Consider the following 19,477-nt stretch of genomic DNA (forward strand, 5'->3'; position numbering starts at 1 on the left):
ATCCATTATTTGCATATCCTAACTGGAGGGTCCTTTGAATTTCCAACCAAGACAAGTTAACCCTTAACAGATGGCTAGGCTGGTTTGCTGTCAGAAACGTTATGTTTTGATAAATAATTTCAAAAATCACAACATACATGACTAGAACCAGTTCATGGAGGGTATGAATGACCGAATGTTACAGCCCTACTTCACCCCCAGGAGATCAGTCTATTGGTATAAAATGGTTGTCATCTACTTGTTTCAGTTATCCCCGTACAATTCTTCTGTCATCTTCTGTAAGTGCACACAACCATCCCTATCCTACCTGACATACCAAGAGGACATTGTTACAGCCCTTCTCTATCCAGATAGCCATGTCCCCGAACAAGGTCACTCCTATTCAGGGAGCAGACTTCATGAAAGACATTTCCCCGATATCCTCCCTCCGACCCAAACAGGATGCCAACCCCAAAGAAAATGTCCTGTATGTTCCAGTAACAGAATTCACCATGACACCCCATACTACTGTCCCCAATGTCCCCCCCAGCCAGCCTGTATTGGAGAGTCCTTCCCGATCCATCATACATCTCTACACTATTAGTGACATAGAAGATATTGTTACAGTGTCTGCTGTCTGTGATTTCCCTGTATTACCATGAATCTGCCTGCCCACTGAACTGACCCTGGACTGTTTATTGTAATGCCTCTGCCTGCCCACTGAACTGACCCTGGGCTGTTTATTGACCATGCCTCTGCCTGCCCACTGAACTGACCCTGGACTGTTTATTGATGATGCCTCTGTGTGCCCTCGCGCCTGTGTGCCTCGCGCGCGCCCCCTACCTGTTTACAAAACATACGTTTTAAAACATGCTTTTGCCCTGCCATGCTGCCCTGCCGCCGTATTTCTACAGTGGCTGGGCAGCATGTGGTTAAGTTATTTGCATAATTTTCCCCCTTTTTTTCCTTCCTCCTTTGGATCATAATCCATAAACTCTTCCATCTAGTGCAAGGTGGACGCTGTGCCCCTCCATCCCTCTTGTGTCATTGATGCAGTAAAGGCTTCTTTCTGGCACCTCCTCCATGCAGCTCATTTTTGTTCAAGTGTCATCATATTGCGCTCCTTCAAAACAACCGCACTGTCTTTTTCCAGAACAGCCTGGATTTTTCTTGTGGTTACCTACGGGTTTCCCTTTGTATCCCAAACAATTCTTCTGGCAGTTGTGGCTTCAATCTTTCTTGGTCTACCTGACCTTGGCTTGGTATCAAGAGGTCCCTGAATTTTCTACTTCTTAGTGGAAGTGATGACTGGCATATTCAAGGCTTTGGACATCTTTTTATATCCTTTTCCATCTTTATAAAGTTCCATTACCTTGTTACGCTGGACATTTAACAGTTCTTTTCTGCTCCCCATGGCTCAGTATCAAGCCTAGTCAGTGCTTCCACATAAGAGCTAACAAACCCATTGACTATTTATACACTGACACTAATTGCAATTTACAAAGCCACAGATGTGGGACATTAACCTCTAATTGGAATTTTTGTCCATGGAGGACCCTGGGGAGGCTGCACTATGAATACCCCCCCGGGTGATCCAGGATATGGAGAGAATTGTCATTGTTCACCTGGTGACGTCTGCTGGGGCTCATCCTGGGACTAAGGAAAATGGGTCTCCTAGTGTGTCCTCCTGAGAAGCTGTCTGTGGTGGAGGTGAGGGCTGCTGCAGTGGTGGGCTGCTGTGTGTTGTGGCTTTGTGCACCGGCACCATCTTGGCTGGAGGAGTTCACTGCAGAAGAGGGGACTGGCGGTCTGACCGAGGCTGCTGTGTGGGCTTCTTTTTCACCATTAGCACCGACTGTACATCTTGTGTTCCCCCAGCTAGTGCTGCTGTTTCCAGGACCCCTCCTCTGCCCCACTTCCTTCATTTATCTCAGATGGTGGAGGACATGCAGAACGCGGTCAGCACATAACCTGTCCCGGACCAGCGCATGCGCACTGCGGGTTCAAAGACAATTTCTAGCAAAAATACTGATTGTTACATGGAAACAAAAAGTGTCAGAAATGGCTTGGGGGGGTCAATGTCCTATTCCTGATCTGTGCCGGCTGTCCCATGTCCTGGTATGAAGACGTCTCCTGTTATTTACATATATATTATAGGTAATTATATAGCACCCTCAATTTTCGCAGCACTTTATATACATTGTACATTCACATCAGTCCCTAACCCTCAAGGGGCGTACAATCTAAGGTCCCTAACCCTCAAGGGGCGTACAATCTAAGGTCCCTAACCCTCAAGGGGTGTACAATCTAAAGTTCTCTCTGTATTGCTTCCTTTGTGTGAGATCCCCGGTGATCCTGGCAGTCCCTCTGCTTCCCTGTCACTTTCGTGGTCAGTTCTCCATCCATGCTGAAAACAAAGCCTGCTCTCCTCCAATAATAAGACTTGCCCTGACACCCCCCTGCTCAGCCAGCCATTCACTGGGAAGACCAGTAAACAGAAGACAATTGTGCTGTTGTTTCTCCTCCCCATATACAGCTGAGATCAGAGGGAATGTGATCACTTATAAAAAGGGGAACAATGTATTTCTAATCTTTTTCTATCTATACACAAACGCTTTGCCTTTCTTTTTATGTTTACCTGAACTGGTTGTATTACAAGGTGAAGACTTACATACAGATCACCTTCTATCCTTCCATGTCTACTGTAGTCAGAAGTGTATTAGTATGAATCCATGCCTGAAGAAGGAGAGTAAGGGGTCAGCTGATAGAAATTAATTGGACGAATGTGACACAAATTCATCGAGCCCTTACAGATTCTGGCCGTAATTTAACACATTGATTTCCTATGACCGTCAGCTCCATCTAGTGACCATAATGAGGTATTATTCATGAAATACCTCAGTCAGTAAAAGTATCTCAATACTGCATTATGGCCACTAGATGGAGCCAAGAAAATTAGAGTATGAAATAAAATACGGCCAATATTCATCACAGCTGGATGAACGCTGGTCACTTTAATTCAGCTCATTCTTTTTTTAAACCAACCTCCAAGTGTTTGTGAAATCACCCACCACAAAATGTACTCAGCCAATGACAGGGCAGGACATTTTTATTCTTCTCCTGCTATCAATGGCCAACCCGGTGCCACATTTCATCCATGTCTTTGGGGACCTCTGATCTCCTTATCAACTGTTTCTTCCATGATGAAGATCAGCCATGGAGTATATCTGAGGTGTATATCAGGGTGTACTTCTTCCCCCCATGAGAGCTGGGATGTCCAGCAACATTCATCTAGAAGACATTTCCCGCACTCAAGGCACTAATACACCTCCAGGGTTGTGTGGGCCCGATGTACAGGAAGACAGGACTTCAGTGAGGAACATTTCCCTCACTCAGGACAGGAAAGTGGCTTCTCCCCCGTGTGACATCTCTGATGGTTGTAAAGACTGGACCTTCGTGAAAAACATTTCCCGCACTCAGGACAGGAATATGGCTTCTCTCCTGTGTGGGATCTGTGATGTGTGTAAAGATGGGACTTGTGTGGAAAACATTTCCCACACTCAGGGCAGGAAAACGGCTTCTCTCCCGTGTGAGATCGCTGATGTGTGTAAAGACTGGACTTCTGTGAAAAACATTTCCCACACTCAAGACAGGAATATGGCTTCTCCCCCGTATGAGATCTCTGATGTCTGTAAAGATCAGACTTCTGTAGAAAACATTTCTCACACTCAAGACAGGAATATATTTTCCCACCTGTGTGGGATCCCTGATGTCTGTAAAGATTGGACTTCACTGAAAAACATTTCCCGCACTCAAGACAGGAATATGGCTTCTCCCCTGTGTGAGATCTTTTATGCACATTAAGTTTGGATATAGAACAGAAACCTTTCCCGCACTCAGGACAGGAGAAGCTCCTCCCTGTTGGAAGGCCGGCCCAGTCCCACACAGTCTGAGGTTCCTCAGGATACGAGGAATCCGATGGTCCATCTACACTGGGTGGTGCCAGATGGACATTGGAGGGAGCCGGGTTTTCTCCTGGACTATACTGTGTGATGTCCTCATCTTCTGCTTTCCAGTCTGGAGACAAAGTGAGACAATCCTCGGAGGTTTTCCTCATCTCCCGGCCATGGACTAAAATACAAAGACAAAGAGGATTACTAGACAGGAGCTGATTGGTTCCCCCAAACCAGGACTCCGCCCACATCAGGCAGCTTGGTCTCCAAGGAGCTTACAATTCCACCCTCAAGGGAACTAGGAAATGGCTCCTCTGATCTCCTACCAGGTCATTTCTTTATTCAAGGACCTTAGTCAGAGAGTGAGGAAACAACCAGAACTGTCTTTTATAGGAGGGACAGTGATGAGGGGATTATAGGACGAGGGTCCCCACCCCCTCTATCACTCATCGCCATCTTCCCAACACAAGAAGTACTGCACTTCCTTATTTAGTCCATGATTTAGTCATGAAGAACAGCGGGGCTGAGCCCCACCAGAGGTCAGAGAGTGAGGATGGGGGGAGAACAACCAAGATGAAGACTGGACTGATCCTGAAGACCATCATCATTGGGGTATTGACTCCTCCCTCATTATCACTTTCTGTTTAAGGGTCCAAAGTTGGAGGATGTTATCACATTATTATCACCATGTAAAAGTCTGTGCTCCAATCACATCATCCGATATAAAATGTCCAGCTGGGAGGAAATAGGGGGAACAAAAAAGAGGTTGAGCAGAGCTTATGAATCAACATTTTGCTGCCAGCTGAACCCCAGAACCTCCATAAATCCAGTCTAGATACATAAATTGTGTCTGCAGCACAGAGAAGGAAGATTATCCGAAAGAAATCCAGGAATACAGGACGGGGAACACAGCTCAGGAAAGTGACCAGGGAATTACAGGCTGATATCACCCAGTCCCCGCCCTACTCTGGACCAATCAGTGAGCAGTATGGGTGGAGGAATGGATTTAGTGTTCATGACCCACCTGTGCTGATCTCTGTAGGAGTGTCCTCCTCTATAAATGTCCCCGTTATTCCATTCTCCTCCATAGACTGCTGATCATCCCTCACATACGCCTCTTCTTCTTCTGCTTTCACCTCAACTTTAGGATCTCTCAGGTTTCCACTCTGAATATATAATAAAAATGTCATCAATGGTAACAATGCAGATAATGTACAGATCCTAATGATACTACCAATAATTGTCACTCATCTACCTGATGATGGTGAGGGATGGTGTGACCTTCCTGTGTGGAATCCCGGGAATACAGAGGACGGGGACATCTCTCTGGTGGGTTCCCATGACTGGATCCATCTGTAGGAAACACACACACTGACTGAATCCATTGTTTCTATGTGTTTATCAGATGATGGGGGATCTAGGTGGATCCTCCGTACTGCTCTCTCCTTTACAATAAAGTCTCCTCTTACCCGGTGATGTGAGGGGCGGCTGATTGTCCATCATGACGTCCTTGTAGAGATCCTTGTGTCCTTCTAAATACTCCCACTCCTCCATGGAGAAATAGACAGTGACACCCTGACACCTTATAGGAACCTGACACACACAATGATACAGTCACCATCCAGACACATCCCTTGTCTGTTACTGGAGAATGTCCCAGAATTCCCGGCACCGCTCACCTCTCCTGTCAGCAGCTCCATCATCTTCTTGGTGACTTCTAGAATCTTCTGCATGTTGTGTCTCTCAGGGTTTAGGGAGTCACATGGAGGCACTGTGATGGTCATATGATCACCTGACTTCAATCTCTGTATTGAGGAACCAATAGGAATATCATGTTAGAATCCCAGAATCCTCCTCACCTCTCCGGTCAGGTCTGTGTTTTATTAAGAGATAAGAGTGATATCATGTGACCTCCCAGAATCCTCCTCACCTCTCCGGTCAGCAGGTAGATGATCTCCAGGGTGAGGTTTAGTATCTTCTCAGTCATGTGACTCCGGTCCTCCTCCATCCTCATTGGTGCCATCATGTGATCTATACAGGTCTCCTTGTAGACGGATAACTTTGGGAAATGAAAGTAAGAATGATTTGGATGGTATTGGTCACACAATAATAGGATGTGGATGTGAGGGGGGAATAGGAGGGTTGCTGGACATTGAAGAACTACTCCCCCCATGGGAAGACATTTTGTTTGGACTTGGATTTACAAATCCTATCTCCTGATCGCTTCTCGGCCTTTTGGCTAAGATCAAGTGTAGTATCGACCTTGCCTTTAGGGGTGTCCCTGCTTCCAGCTAGGACGTTGTGAAACACTTGTATCTATCCCAGCCATTTGGTCTGTGTGGGGCACCCTCTACTCGGCCTGGTAGGATCGTCAATTAAATTCGGCTTCACCTGCCTGCTGCTATTGGGTTTGAGGCTTAGCCCCCACACAGAACGAGTTTGTGATCTTCCCCCCTTCCCACTCTGCGTTACTACCTCCGGGCAGTAGACGCCAAATAGCCTTTTCAAAGGCTAAGCAAGAGTGAAGACGCCGAGGAAGCAGGAGGAAGCCGCTCAAGACCTTCGGAAGCCTTCAAAACTCCTCGGCGACAAGATGGGGAAGAAAACAGCGAGCAAGAAGACATCGACCACCGCTCCTGCCAAGACCCCAGGAGAAGCCCCCTCCACCTCAGAAGGCACCGGCCCTGCAGAAGGACTCCCCTCCCTGGAGCCCTGGATGAATCAGACTGTCGTGCTGCGCCTGAAGGAAGTGGAAGGCAGAGTCCCGGACATGACCCCGGAAGTCTTCGGCAAGAAGATGATCCTCGAGCAAGGATTCAGCAAGTCAGAGACCCTGTCGATGCAGTCCTTCGTGAGAGGAATTTTTTACGTTACTTTTATATCTCTACAGGTTCTGCAGAAGATACTGGGAGATGGTGAAGACCTCTGGGCCTGATTCCCCTTTCCGCAACTTTGTTGCGAACTCACCCATTCAAAGGGATGAAAGGTGGATTACGGTGTCCATGAGGAACCCTCATGTCCCCGGAAAGGATATAGCCACCTATCTACAGAGGTTCTGCGTCGTACTGAAGGACCCAGTCCGGATACTGGACGCTAACGGCTTCTGGATAGGTAAGTGGTCTGTGTTTTGCAGGTTGATGAGAGATCGATCCTCAGGAGACCTCAAACACCTGCAACCGTGCTTCTCTCTGGGAGCGTCCACAGGAATCCTGCACTACCCGGACCAACCCCACACCTGCCGCAGGTGCGGCCAGCATGGGCACGAGGGTAAGGATTGCCACGAGCTTTCTTGCAGGTTCTGCCGGTTTGCGGGCCATGAGACCAAGGACTGTCCGAGGTCCAAAGCCTGCAACCTCTGTGGACGATCGGAGCACGTCTACAAGGACTGCCCCCAGAGAAGCAGAACGTACGCGGGAGCTCTGAGCAAGGGCACCACTGGATCATCGCCACCGAAACCCCAGAAAGACCAAGGTAAGAGGAACCCCCCACCCCCTCCCTCCACCCCAGCCCTCCCTACCCCTCCGGTGTCGGAGGCTGCCCCCCCGCCCCCCCGGACCCTAGCCCTCCTGCCCCTCTCCCCCCCCCCTGGCCCTGCTCAACCCCTCCCTGGCCCTGTTCCACCCCCCCTGACCTGTCCTCACAGGAGGATTTCCCGGCCCTTGTCCCTCCTGCCCCCGCCAGCAGCTCTGCGGTGGGGCACCGGAAGAAGGAGCAGGCCAGCCCGGCGGCGGAGGACACCTCCTCCTCCACCAAACGGCCTGCTGTCCTCCAGGATGCCGCTGGTCCCGACCCCGTGGGGGAGGACCTCGACACCCTGGAGGAGGAGGAGGTGGAAGAAGAGATGGCTCTGACCCAATCGGAGCCTGACCTCTCCACCGACTTCAATGAGGTCCTCAACAAGGTCCTCACTCAGATAGGACTGAGCCAGGGCACTAGTCAGGCTGCAGAGACGGCAGAGGATCCCCCCCTCTCCAGGGGAGGTAAGTACAGCCCCTGCCAACTAACCCCTTCATCTCCTTCCCATGATGGCTGAGATATCTATCTTTTCCATTAATGTGAGGAGCATCAAGGATGCGTCTAGGAGGCAGACGGTGCTGACTTTTCTTTCCCCGCAGCAGAGCGATGTCTACATGCTGCAGGAATGCGTCCTTCCCCCCCTGAGGAGGTACACTCATTTGTCCTCCCAGTGGACCCACGGTCCCTCCTACTGGTCTGGGGGTGGCGATTGCAAGTCTGCAGGGGTAGCGGTTCTTGTCAGGGGAGGTCGTTTCACTGTTGACTCCGTCCATGAGCTCGTCTGTGGCCACCTCTTGGTCATAGACGGCTCGTGGGCGGGAGAGCCAGTTAGGCTCATCAACGTGTACGCCTCCCCAGAGAAGAACGCGCAGCTGGAGATTTTCCAGACCCTGCGGGCGCAACTCGTCACAACGAGAACAGTAGTGATCGGTGGTGATTTTAACTGTCCGATAGAGGAGGACGGGCGCAGCTCCAGCATGTACGCTAAACTCGATGACACCTCGAAGCTGCTCCGGGAGGTGATTGCGGAGGTCTCCCTGCAGGATGCCGTGGGACGTGGCTCCGTGAACTACTCGTGGAGCCGCCCCAATGGATCTGTGCGTTCCAGGATCGACTTCGTGCTCACCTCTAGGGCAGTCAGGCACCGTGGGTTCTCCATGGTCCCCTGCTTTTTCTCTGACCACAGGGCCAGGCTCCTGGAAGCTGAATTGCACCCTGCTGGAAAATGAGGAACTGCTGGAGGAGCTCAGGGAAGCCTACGGTGCCTGGCAGGAGGAGAAGATTCTTTTTCCCAAGGTAAGCGACTGGTGGGAGTTTGTGAAAGTTAGGCTGCGCAGCTTCTTTCAGGCCAGGGGATGCCAGCAAGTGTGTGCCAGGAGGGGGGAACTCAGGAGACTGCAACATCAGCTGCAGTCCCTGCAGAACCTTCATCACTGTGGCTGGGACGTTAGGCAGGACCTGGAGGACACCAGGAAGAGCTTGAAAAAGCACTCTGAGGAAGAATCCAGTGCCAGTGTGGATCATCTAGAGAAAGGTGAGAAGTGTAACTCTTTCTTTTTCAGGAAACTCCACTCAGGACACACACCCCTGTCGGAGCTGCGCGACAAGACTGGAACACTCCAGAAGGGGAAAGAAGCCATGATGGAAGTGGTCAGCGACTACTACACCGACCTCTATTCCCCCAAAGAAACGAACATGACAACAGCCGACAGATTCTTGTCAGGTATCACTAACACCATTGATCCTGCAGGTTTGTCGGCTACCAATGCCCCCCTGATGTTGGAGGAGCTGCACTCTGCCGCCAAATCCTTTAGGTGGGGCAGGACCCCGGGCTGCAACGGTCTCCCAGCAGAGCTCTATGTAGCGCTGTGGGACCTCGTGGGCCCGGACCTGCTCGAGCTGTATGAGGAGATGATGGTGGAGGGCAGAATGCCTCCTTCGTTGAGGGAGGGAATGATCACGATCCTGTACAAGCGTAAGGGGGAGAGATGTGATTTGAAAAACTGGCGTCCCATCTCTCTCCTGAACGTGGACTACAAGATCCTCGCCAAAGTTCTGGCCAACAGACTGAAGGCCGTCATCGGACAGATCATCCACACGGATCAGACTTGCTGCATTCCTGGCCGCAGGACTGCGGACAGCCTAGCGCTCATCCGGGACACGGTCCAATACATCAAGGATCGCTGTGTGCACGCGGCCCTGGTCAGCCTTGATCAGGAAAAGGCCTTTGACTGCGTCTCCCATGGGTTTATGTGCAGAGCCCTGCGCAGGTTTGGTCTTGGGGAAATGTTTTGTGTGTATGTTGACCTGATGTATAACAACATTTGTAGTACGGTGCAGGTGAATGGCTGGAAAACTGACCCCTTCCCGGTCCTCTCCGGGGTCAGACAAGGCTGCCCTCTCTCACCTCTGCTTTTTGTTTGCTGTATAGAGCTCTTCGCGGAATGCATCAGACGGAATCCAGAGATCGGGGGAATCACCGCGCCGGGACCAGACAGAAGGGAAGTGAAGTGCTCGCTCTACATGGACAAGGTGACGGTGTTCTGTGCCAACCAACGCTCCATCGACCTGCTCATCCAGACCTGCGAGGACTTCGGCCAAGCTTCGGGGGCAAAAGTCAACTGCGGGAAGTCGGAGGTCATGCTCTTTGGAAAGTGGTTCCTGCCTTCTTCTGCATCCATGCCCTTTGGCATCAAGAAAGACTTCATGAAAATCCTGGGAGTTTGGTTTGGTGCTGAGGGCGCAGCCCTGAAGTCTTGGGAGGAGAGACTGTCAAAGATGCGACAAAAGTTTGGACTTTGGAGCCTCAGAGACCTTACCAACGAAGGGAAGACACTGGTACTCTGCAATGAGATTCTCCCTGTGTTGCAGTACCTCGCCCAGGCCTGGCCCCCACTTGTCAACACATGCAAGACCATCACCAGGGCGGTGTTTCACTTCATCTGGGGCTCCAAGATGGACAGAGTGAAGCGGGCAGTCATGTTCAAGGAACCCCTCAAGGGCGGTAAGGGTGTGCCTGACATCGCAACCCAACTGAGGGTGTTCTTTGCCTGCAACTGCATCCACAGGACCTTACCTAAAAGGATTATGGATTCTGGCGGGAACGCAATGTCACGCTTCTTCCTTTTGCCTCTCTGGAGATCCCTCGGATGGGACAATTGGGACAGTTCCATCCCCTACAACTGGGACACCCCTTGGTACTACCTGGATACCTTCAAGTTTATCAAGGAGCAGGGGCTACAGGGAGTCAAGCCTGACTTGTGGAAACCGAAGACCATATACAAGCTCATCAGAGCAAGTGACATTTTGGAGTCGGTTCCAGGCCTGCCTTCAGACACCTGCAAGGTGGTCTGGAGGAACGTTTCTTCAAAGATCCTCACCAACAGGCACAAGGACCTGGCATGGATGGGAATCCAAGGGGGTTTGCCTCTCAGGACATTTATGCATGCCAGGAACCTGAGCAGATACAGACACTGCCCTTCTGCATCATCCATGAGGAAACGGCTCAGCACGTTTTCTGGGAGTGCTCTTTTGCTCAGGACCTGTTGAGAGCCCTGGAACCTGAACTCAAGGACTTTGTGCCACAGAGAACCATCACACACTTTGGGGTGTTGAACGGACTTTTCTGTGGAATTTTACTCTGGAACACATTGACAGCGCCTGACGGGTGCTGTGTTGTTTTAAGGACGCTTTATGGTGGCCCGGAAGCGCCTCATCCACCAGCGGGAGAGGATGTCCATTGAGGACTGCCGCAAACTGATCCTCAGTCTGCTCAGAGACTATACCTTGATGGACTTTGAGGAAGAAGACGTCTGAAGATCTCCCCTTCCCCCTACTCCCCCCCTTGCGTGTCTTTGTCCCTTCAATAAAGCTTTGGGCCTGTGTCCCCTTTTTCCCCTCCCCGCCCCCCCCCCCACACCCAATGCTTATTGTAAATTGTAACAATCGTATCTTGCATGATTTGTAATTGTAGGAAATGTTTTCTAAGCATGCTATGGTCTCGGGGTAAGCGGCGTTATGCATGATGTGTTGGTCGGGGGATTCATTCGCCACGCACATCACGTCAGGCATCATACCGCTGAGTGAATGTATTTATTGTGAAAGTGTATACTTGTGAGCTACTATGGTGGCACAGAAATACTGGTAATAAATTAATTAACTCCTTCAAATATAATGGAGCATCAACACATAAAACACATACTCAAAATACTGTGTGACAATGAACAAATAAAATATTGGATGTGTCGCGCTCCTCAAAAGGAATTTTTTCTAGTGATGTGTGATATATACAGTTGCAAGAAAAAGTATGTGAACCCCTTGGGATTACGTGGAGTTTTGCATGAATTGGGCATAAAATGTGCTCTGAACGTCATCTAAGTCACAACAATAGAAGAACACAGTCTGCTGAACATAATACTACACAAACATTAGATGTTGCCATGGTTTAATTGCACATAACATGTAAACATTCACAGTGCAGGGAGGAAAAAGTATGTGAAGCCCTAGCTTAATGACTTCTCCCAGAGCTAATTGGAGCCAGGAGTGAGCCAACCTTGACTCCAATCAGTGTGATGATATTGGATGTGTTGCTGACACCTGTTTTGGGTTTACTGGTTTCAAGAAGCACTGTCTGATGTGAACCATGCCTCACAGAAAAGAGCTCTCAGAAGACCTACGATCAAGAATTGTTGACTTGCATGAAGCTGGAAAGGGTTACAAAAGTTTCTCCAAAAGCCTTGATGTTCATGTGTCCACGGTAAGACAGACTGTCTACAAATGGAGAAAGTTTAGCACTGTTGCTACTCTCCCTAGGCATGGTCGTCCTGTAAAAATGACTGCAAGAGCACAGCGCAGAATGCTGCATGAGGTAAAGAAGAATCCCAGAGTGTCAGCTAAAGACCTACAGAAATCTCTGGCACATGCTAACATTTTTGTTGACACATCTACAATAAGGAAAACATTAAACAAGAATGGAGTACATGGGAGGACACCACGGAGGAAGCCATTGCTGTCCAAAAAGAATATTGCAGCACGTTTGAAGTTTGCAAAAGAGCACCTGGATGTTCCACAGCACTACTGGCAAAATATACTGTGGGCAGATGAAACCAAGATTGAGTTGTTTGGGAAGAACACACAACACTATGTGTGGAGAAAAAAAGGCACAGCACACCAACATCAAAACCTCATCCCCACTGTGAAACATGGCGGAGGGAGCATCATGGTTTGGGGCTGCTTTGCTGCCTCAATGCCTGGACAGATTGTTGTCATTGATGGGAAAATGAATTCCAGAGTTTATCAAGGCATTTTGCAGGAAAACGTACGACCATCTGTCCGCCAACTGAAGCTCCGCAGAGGATGGGTGATGCAACAGGACAATGACCCAAAGCATACAAGTCATTCAACAAACCAATGGCTGCAACAGCACAGAATACGCCTTCTGGAGTGGCCCAGTCAGAATCCTGACCTCAACCCGATTGAAATGCTGTGGCATGACCTTAAGAGAGCGATTCACACCAGACATCCCAAGAATATTGCTACACTGAAACAGTTTTGTGAAGAGGAGAGGTCCAAAATGACTCCAGATCGTTGTGCAGGTCTGATCTGCAACTACAGGAAACGTTTGGTTGAGGTTATTGCTGCCAAAGGAGGGTCAACCAGTTATTAAGTCCAAAGGTTCACATACTTTTTCCTCCCTGCACTGTGAATGTTTACATGTTATGTGCAATTAAACCATGGCAACATCTAATGTTTGTGTAGTATTATGTTCAGCAGACTGTGTTCTTCTATTGTTGTGACTTAGATGACGTTCAGAGCACATTTTATGCCCAATTCATGCAAAACTCCACGTAATCCCAAGGGGTTCACATACTTTTTCTTGCAACTGTATAAAATAAATGAATCTAAATGAATATTACATAAATATTAACACATTGTGATGTAATATATATTAAAAACTCCCAGTGCTATAATTAATTGAATTGTGATTAAAAAAAAAAAAATTTTTTTACTGTGCAGAAAATTAATTTGTATGACATAAAAAATGTGCAAAGAAACCCTCCTTGCACTGTGATATATAGGTGCAAAAGTAGATATGTGCAAATTTGCAAATATTACCCCAAAACAATAATGTATGATAAATATATATATAATGGAGTGTAATAATCAAATTAATATATGAAAAAATAAATAACAATAAAAATAACAAATAAATAATAATAGAAAACTGTGCAAACAATACTTCACTTATTGCAACAAAGGATAGTGATGTAAGCTGTATATTTCTTATCCTTTAGCTTTAAATGACATATGATGGTCCCAATTTGTTTGTGCAAATATATGGAAAGTATATTATTATTGAGGTAGTCTGTGGTTCTACTTTCCTTCCACTAGATGGCCTCCCAATTCCTTCTGGGTTGTAAGGGCTGGATGGATGGATATAGATATCTCCCCTCCTGTTGTCCGGGGTCTATTTCCTATCACCTCTTCCTCCCCTGTATTCCTCCGGTTTAGGCCATAAAAGAAAAAGATACCCACATGGTGTTTTATCCTTTATAAAGGGGTTTAATGCGTTTCCAGACAAATGCGAACTCACATTCCACAAGATAATACAGAGCGTTTTTATATAGATGTGTGCCCTCACACAAAGACAGTACTCGCCGTTCCGCTGCTATTGGCGTCGTGACGTCAGAGCCGCTCCTCTACGCGTTGCGCCACAGGGTCACGTGGCTTCCTCAGGGGGATGTAATCCCTGTGGCACAACGCGTAGGGGAGGGGCTCTGACGTCACGACGCCAATAGCAGCGGAACGGCAAGTACTGTCTTTGTGTGAGGGCACACATCTATATAAAAACGCTCTGTATTATCTTGTGGAATGTGAGTTCGCATTTGTCTGGAAACGCATTAAACCCCTTTATAAAGGATAAAACACCATGTGGGTATCTTTTTCTTTTATGGCCTAAACCGGAGGAATACAGGGGAGGAAGAGGTGATAGGAAATAGACCCCGGACAACAGGAGGGGAGATATCTATATCCATCCATCCAGCCCTTACAACCCAGAAGGAATTGGGAGGCCATCTAGTGGAAGGAAAGTAGAACCACAGACTACCTCAATAATAATATACTTTCCATATATTTGCACAAACAAATTGGGACCATCATATGTCATTTAAAGCTAAAGGATAAGAAATATACAGCTTACATCACTATCCTTTGTTGCAATAAGTGAAGTATTGTTTGCACAGTTTTCTATTATTATTTATTTGTTATTTTTATTGTTATTTATTTTTTCATATATTAATTTGATTATTACACTCCATTATATATATATTTATCATACATTATTGTTTTGGGGTAATATTTGCAAATTTGCACATATCTACTTTTGCACCTATATATCACAGTGCAAGGAGGGTTTCTTTGCACATTTTTTATGTCATACAAATTAATTTTCTGCACAGTAAAAAAATTTTTTTTTTTTTAATCACAATTCAATTAATTATAGCACTGGGAGTTTTTAATATATACAACAGAATGTATTTATTGAATGTATTTATTGTATGCCTGGAACTATATTGCAATGTGGTGCGCTGCGTCACAGTACAGGGTGAGATGTACCTCGATTACGAATATCGTGTTTTTTTATACTTCTGTAATAAAGTTTATTTTTCAATCAAAAAAATCCTATCTCCTGACTCTCGAGACATGTAGTTCCGGGTGCCATGCTGGTTGTTTTCTTACATTTATCCCTGTTGCAGGCAAGCAGCAGGGCTTACTGAAGAAAGTGATTGGTAGACTCCGGGGGGGGGGGGGGGGGCAGGCTGCAGCTGGGCACGCTCAGTGTCTGTGACACTTGCTCAGACAGCACACTTCCCCCCTCCCTCCCCGCATAGACGGGGGAGGAGAGAGATTCTGTTTTGCTCCGCCTCTTCCCGCTCCTCTGCTCTGTGACTGCCCCATTGGCGGGAAATTTGAAGATCCGGTTGTACAATTGGGATGTCTGAGCCTGCAGAGAGCAGCCTGCGGGTGAGCGATCTCTTCTCTACCATGGAGCTTTCCCCACCTCCTTCCCTTCTCTCCTTATCTACCTCCCCCCTCCCTGTTCTTCCAGGAGCTTCACACTTCCCTATTCCATGTCCAGTTAGCAGCTGAGCTCTGATGTAAGGGGGGACTCTGCTGAACTCTGATGTAAGGGGGGACTCCGCTGAACTCTGATGTAAGGGGGGGACTCCGCTGAGCTCTGACGTAAGGGGGGACGCCGCTGAGCTCTGACGTATGGGAGGGGGGACTCCACTGATCTCTGACGTAAGGGGGGGGGGACTCCACTGATCTCTGACGTAAGGGGGGGGACTCCGCTCGACACCGATGTAAGGGGGGGGACTCCGCTCGACACCGACGTAAGGGGGGGGGGACTCCGCTCGACACTGACGTAAGGGGGGGGGGGACTCCGCTCGACACTGACGTAAGGGGGGGGGGACTCCGCTCGACACTGACGTAAGGGGGGGGGGACTCCGCTCGACACTGACGTAAGGGGGGGGGACTCCGCTCGACACTGACGTAAGGGGGGGGGGGGACTCCGCTCGACACTGACGTAAGGGGGGGGGGGACTCCGCTCGACACTGACGTAAGGGGGGGGGGACTCCGCTCGACACTGACGTAAGGGGGGGGGGGACTCCGCTCGACACTGACGTAAGGGGGGGGGACTCCGCTCGACACTGACGTAAGGGGGGGGACTCCGCTCGACACTGACGTAAGGGGGGGGGACTCCGCTCGACACTGACGTAAGGGGGGGGGACTCCGCTCGACACTGACGTAAGGGGGGGGGACTCCGCTCGACACTGACGTAAGGGGGGGGGACTCCGCTCGACACTGACGTAAGGGGGGGGGACTCCGCTCGACACTGACGTAAGGGGGGGGACTCCGCTCGACACTGACGTAAGGGGGGGGGACTCCGCTCGACACTGACGTAAGGGGGGGGGACTCCGCTCGACACTGACGTAAGGGGGGGGGACTCCGCTCGACACTGACGTAAGGGGGGGGGACTCCGCTCGACACTGACGTAAGGGGGGGGGACTCCGCTCGACACTGACGTAAGGGGGGGGGGACTCCGCTCGACACTGACGTAAGGGGGGGGGACTCCGCTCGACACTGACGTAAGGGGTGGGGGGGACTCCGCTCGACACTGACGTAAGGGGGGGGGGGACTCCACTCGACACTGACGTAAGGGGGGGGGACTCCACTCGACACTGACGTAAGGGGGGGGACTCCACTCGACACTGACGTAAGGGGGGGGGGACTCCACTCGACACTGACGTAAGGGGGGGGGGACTCCACTCGACACTGACATAAGGGGGGGGGGGACTCCACTCGACACTGACATAAGGGGGGGAACTCCGCTGGACACTGACGTAAGGGGGGGACTCCGCTGGACACTGACATAAGGGGGGGACTCCGCTGGACACTGATGTAAGGGGGGAATGATAAATACGATCCTTCCTATGACTTGTTTGCTCTGAGGCCGTGCTGTGAAGTCAATGTCGGGTCATCATGAACTTGATGACTTTTGATTGGAGTTGCTGGATAATCAGGATAATTGCCCGATATCCAGCTGCAAGGCTCCAATCTCCGGCAGCCTGCTGACTGACAGGAGTGATGTCACTGTCACTCTCTGCAGTAAGAGAAGGGATTGGATAGCAGGAGAATGCTGCTGGTGGAGCAGAGAGGGCTTTGGGGGAGGACTCTGTTCTCCTCCCTCCAATAGCAGCTCAGTGTGGGTAGGAGGGGGACAACAGGGGGAAGACCTTTGGTTGAAAAATATACTGTAATATCCAGGACATTGTACAGAGTGGTGGTGGGTTCCTGGGGCTCTGAATTCCAGCACCGGGCACTGCCAGAGCCTGTGTCATGGGAAGGTATGGGACTGTCTCCAGAAGATGTATAGCACTGACCCCTGACTACCTTTTAGTCTATGCTGAGCATACAGACCTCCTTTAGAAACAAGTGCCCACCAAGGGGTGAAGAACTGTCCTTCATTCCACCTGGACAATATTATTTGACCGGTGAGATGGTAAGAAGGTGAAGGTCGCCTTCTTTTCTTGGCTGGAGTTCTGTAAGGAGGACTGAAAGTAAGTTCAGGTAGGAGGACCATCATAGACCAACAGCCCCCTCCCTAACTCAGCGACTCCCTGAGCCATAGTACCTCCTCTTCTCTCAGAGATCTCCTATCAAGGACCCAAAGTCCTTCAGCTACTCTACCCCCTCAGAGAACTTGGGATCCACTATCCTCCAAGGGGCCCCAAAGTTCTCCATTATCTGTACCCAAAAAGAGACCCCTCAGCTCCCCTTCATCCATCAGAACCCTTAGAGGACCATATTACTAGAATTTATCTCCACAATGAGGAGAATGTTCCGGCCCCGGAAGTGGGGGAATGTTCTGCCCCTGAAGGGGTTAATCTGGGTTCCCACACTATATATGTGTGTATCATCATCTGCTGGAGATAAAAGATGTCACAGTGACTATGGAGAAAGAGGACGGACATGACTATGGAGGAAGAGGACGGACATGACTATGGAGGAAGAGGATGGACATGACTATGGAGGAAGAGGACAGACATGACGGGGGGTTACTGGGTGTAAATAGGAAATAACAGCTTATTACCTCCTCTGTTGCCACTTTCACCAACGTCTCCTTGCTGGTTTCTACCATATGGAACTTCCTGTCTTTATTCCAGATGACTTCCTGTCTTTACCCGACATCACTTCCTGTTTGTACCTGACATTTCCTTTCTGTATTCCATAGAGACCTTCTATTTGGGTATAAGTGAGATCACCACCTTGTGGATTTCAGAAGAACTGCAGAAACATAAAAATATCTACCTTACAGGGCTACCAGGGAAGTTCAAAAATAATAAATAATAATAATAAATAGCTCTTATGTTTAATAAAGATATTTTATTACATATAGAAAAGTCTTAAAAACACAGAACACAAAAACCAAATGTATAGTTAATAAAACAGATACCACCAAAACTGATCCTTTTGTTGAAAAAAATGAAAAAATAATCCTAAAGTATAAAAATAATATCAATCCACTGATAATGAAGATGTTAGACATAAATGACAAGGATGTAATGGTCACAGAGGAATGGTGGTGGAGATCTCTCACAGTAAGAACACTTCCTTGAATGGTTCTATAAATAAAGAATGAATCCTGGAGGGAATAAAGCTGTAAAGCAATAAATAATATATAAACTGGGCCATCCACTTCATCCATAAAGACATTGTGATTGAAGATCTTCTAGATCACATAGAAGGAGGACTCATCCATGATTTCATACATTTGTTTGGAAGGATAGAACAATCCTCAGAAGGGAACATGTAGGATGACAGGAAAGGCTCCTGACTGGTGAGATCCTCCAAACATAATGATGACATCCATGAACTGGAGCGAGCTCGTTGGGGTGATAAAGCCAATCTGGAAACACTGTGTAGACGTTCTCCAAGAACTCAGCACACTCCAGGTGTGGAGAAAGTCTCCAGGTGGGTTTAGCCTGTCATTTATCATAGGTAGACATGTCCACACATGGACTTCCACAGGGACCCCGAGACTACATATAGAACTTGGAGGTACCTGTAACATGGAACAGGAGTTGGAGTTGCTGGAAGACTGGTCAGAGCAGTGGAAATTGCAGTTCAATGTTTCTGAATCGTGGGCTGGGGATGGGTAGCGGGTACAAAGCTCCCTGGGATGGGCACACTTTCAGGGACAGATACCAGTCCAGTGATGTAGTGTCACACAGTGCAGTGTTTATTGGTGCTGATTACAGGTGCTGTACAATGTTCCACAAAGTAACGGCAAAAACCTCAAAACCAAAATCCTAGCCGTGTCCCGGCACTAACTACACAAACACGATTCCTGACTATCAGGGTACTGGGGCAGTGGCCATTCTTTATTCTGTTGAATTGTTGGGGAGGAGACACACTGGATATCTTAGCTGCCATTGTGCTATATGCTGGGTGTCCGGTGCGCTCCT

General features: G+C 48.8%; 1 protein-coding gene and 2 pseudogenes across 1 annotated transcript; 2 read left to right on the forward strand and 1 right to left on the reverse strand.

The window, feature by feature from the left end:
* Positions 1-1,425: 1,425 nt before the first annotated feature.
* Positions 1,426-4,106, reverse strand: LOC149468137 (uncharacterized). The gene has a single exon (XM_089670627.1). The coding sequence runs from the start codon at positions 4,094-4,096 to the stop codon at positions 3,368-3,370; it is 729 nt and encodes a 242-aa protein (XP_089526753.1). The 5' UTR covers positions 4,097-4,106; the 3' UTR covers positions 1,426-3,367.
* A 2,045-nt stretch (positions 4,107-6,151) lies between these two features.
* On the forward strand, positions 6,152-6,284 carry LOC149468138 (U2 spliceosomal RNA; annotated as a pseudogene).
* A 3,804-nt stretch (positions 6,285-10,088) lies between these two features.
* Positions 10,089-11,264, forward strand: LOC149468139 (uncharacterized; annotated as a pseudogene).
* Positions 11,265-19,477: the final 8,213 nt, after the last annotated feature.

This window comes from Staurois parvus, unplaced genomic scaffold, assembly GCF_062004578.1.
Source record: "Staurois parvus isolate SC_StPar_1 unplaced genomic scaffold, SC_StPar_1.0 ptg000092l, whole genome shotgun sequence".
Lineage (NCBI taxonomy): Eukaryota > Metazoa > Chordata > Amphibia > Anura > Ranidae > Staurois > Staurois parvus.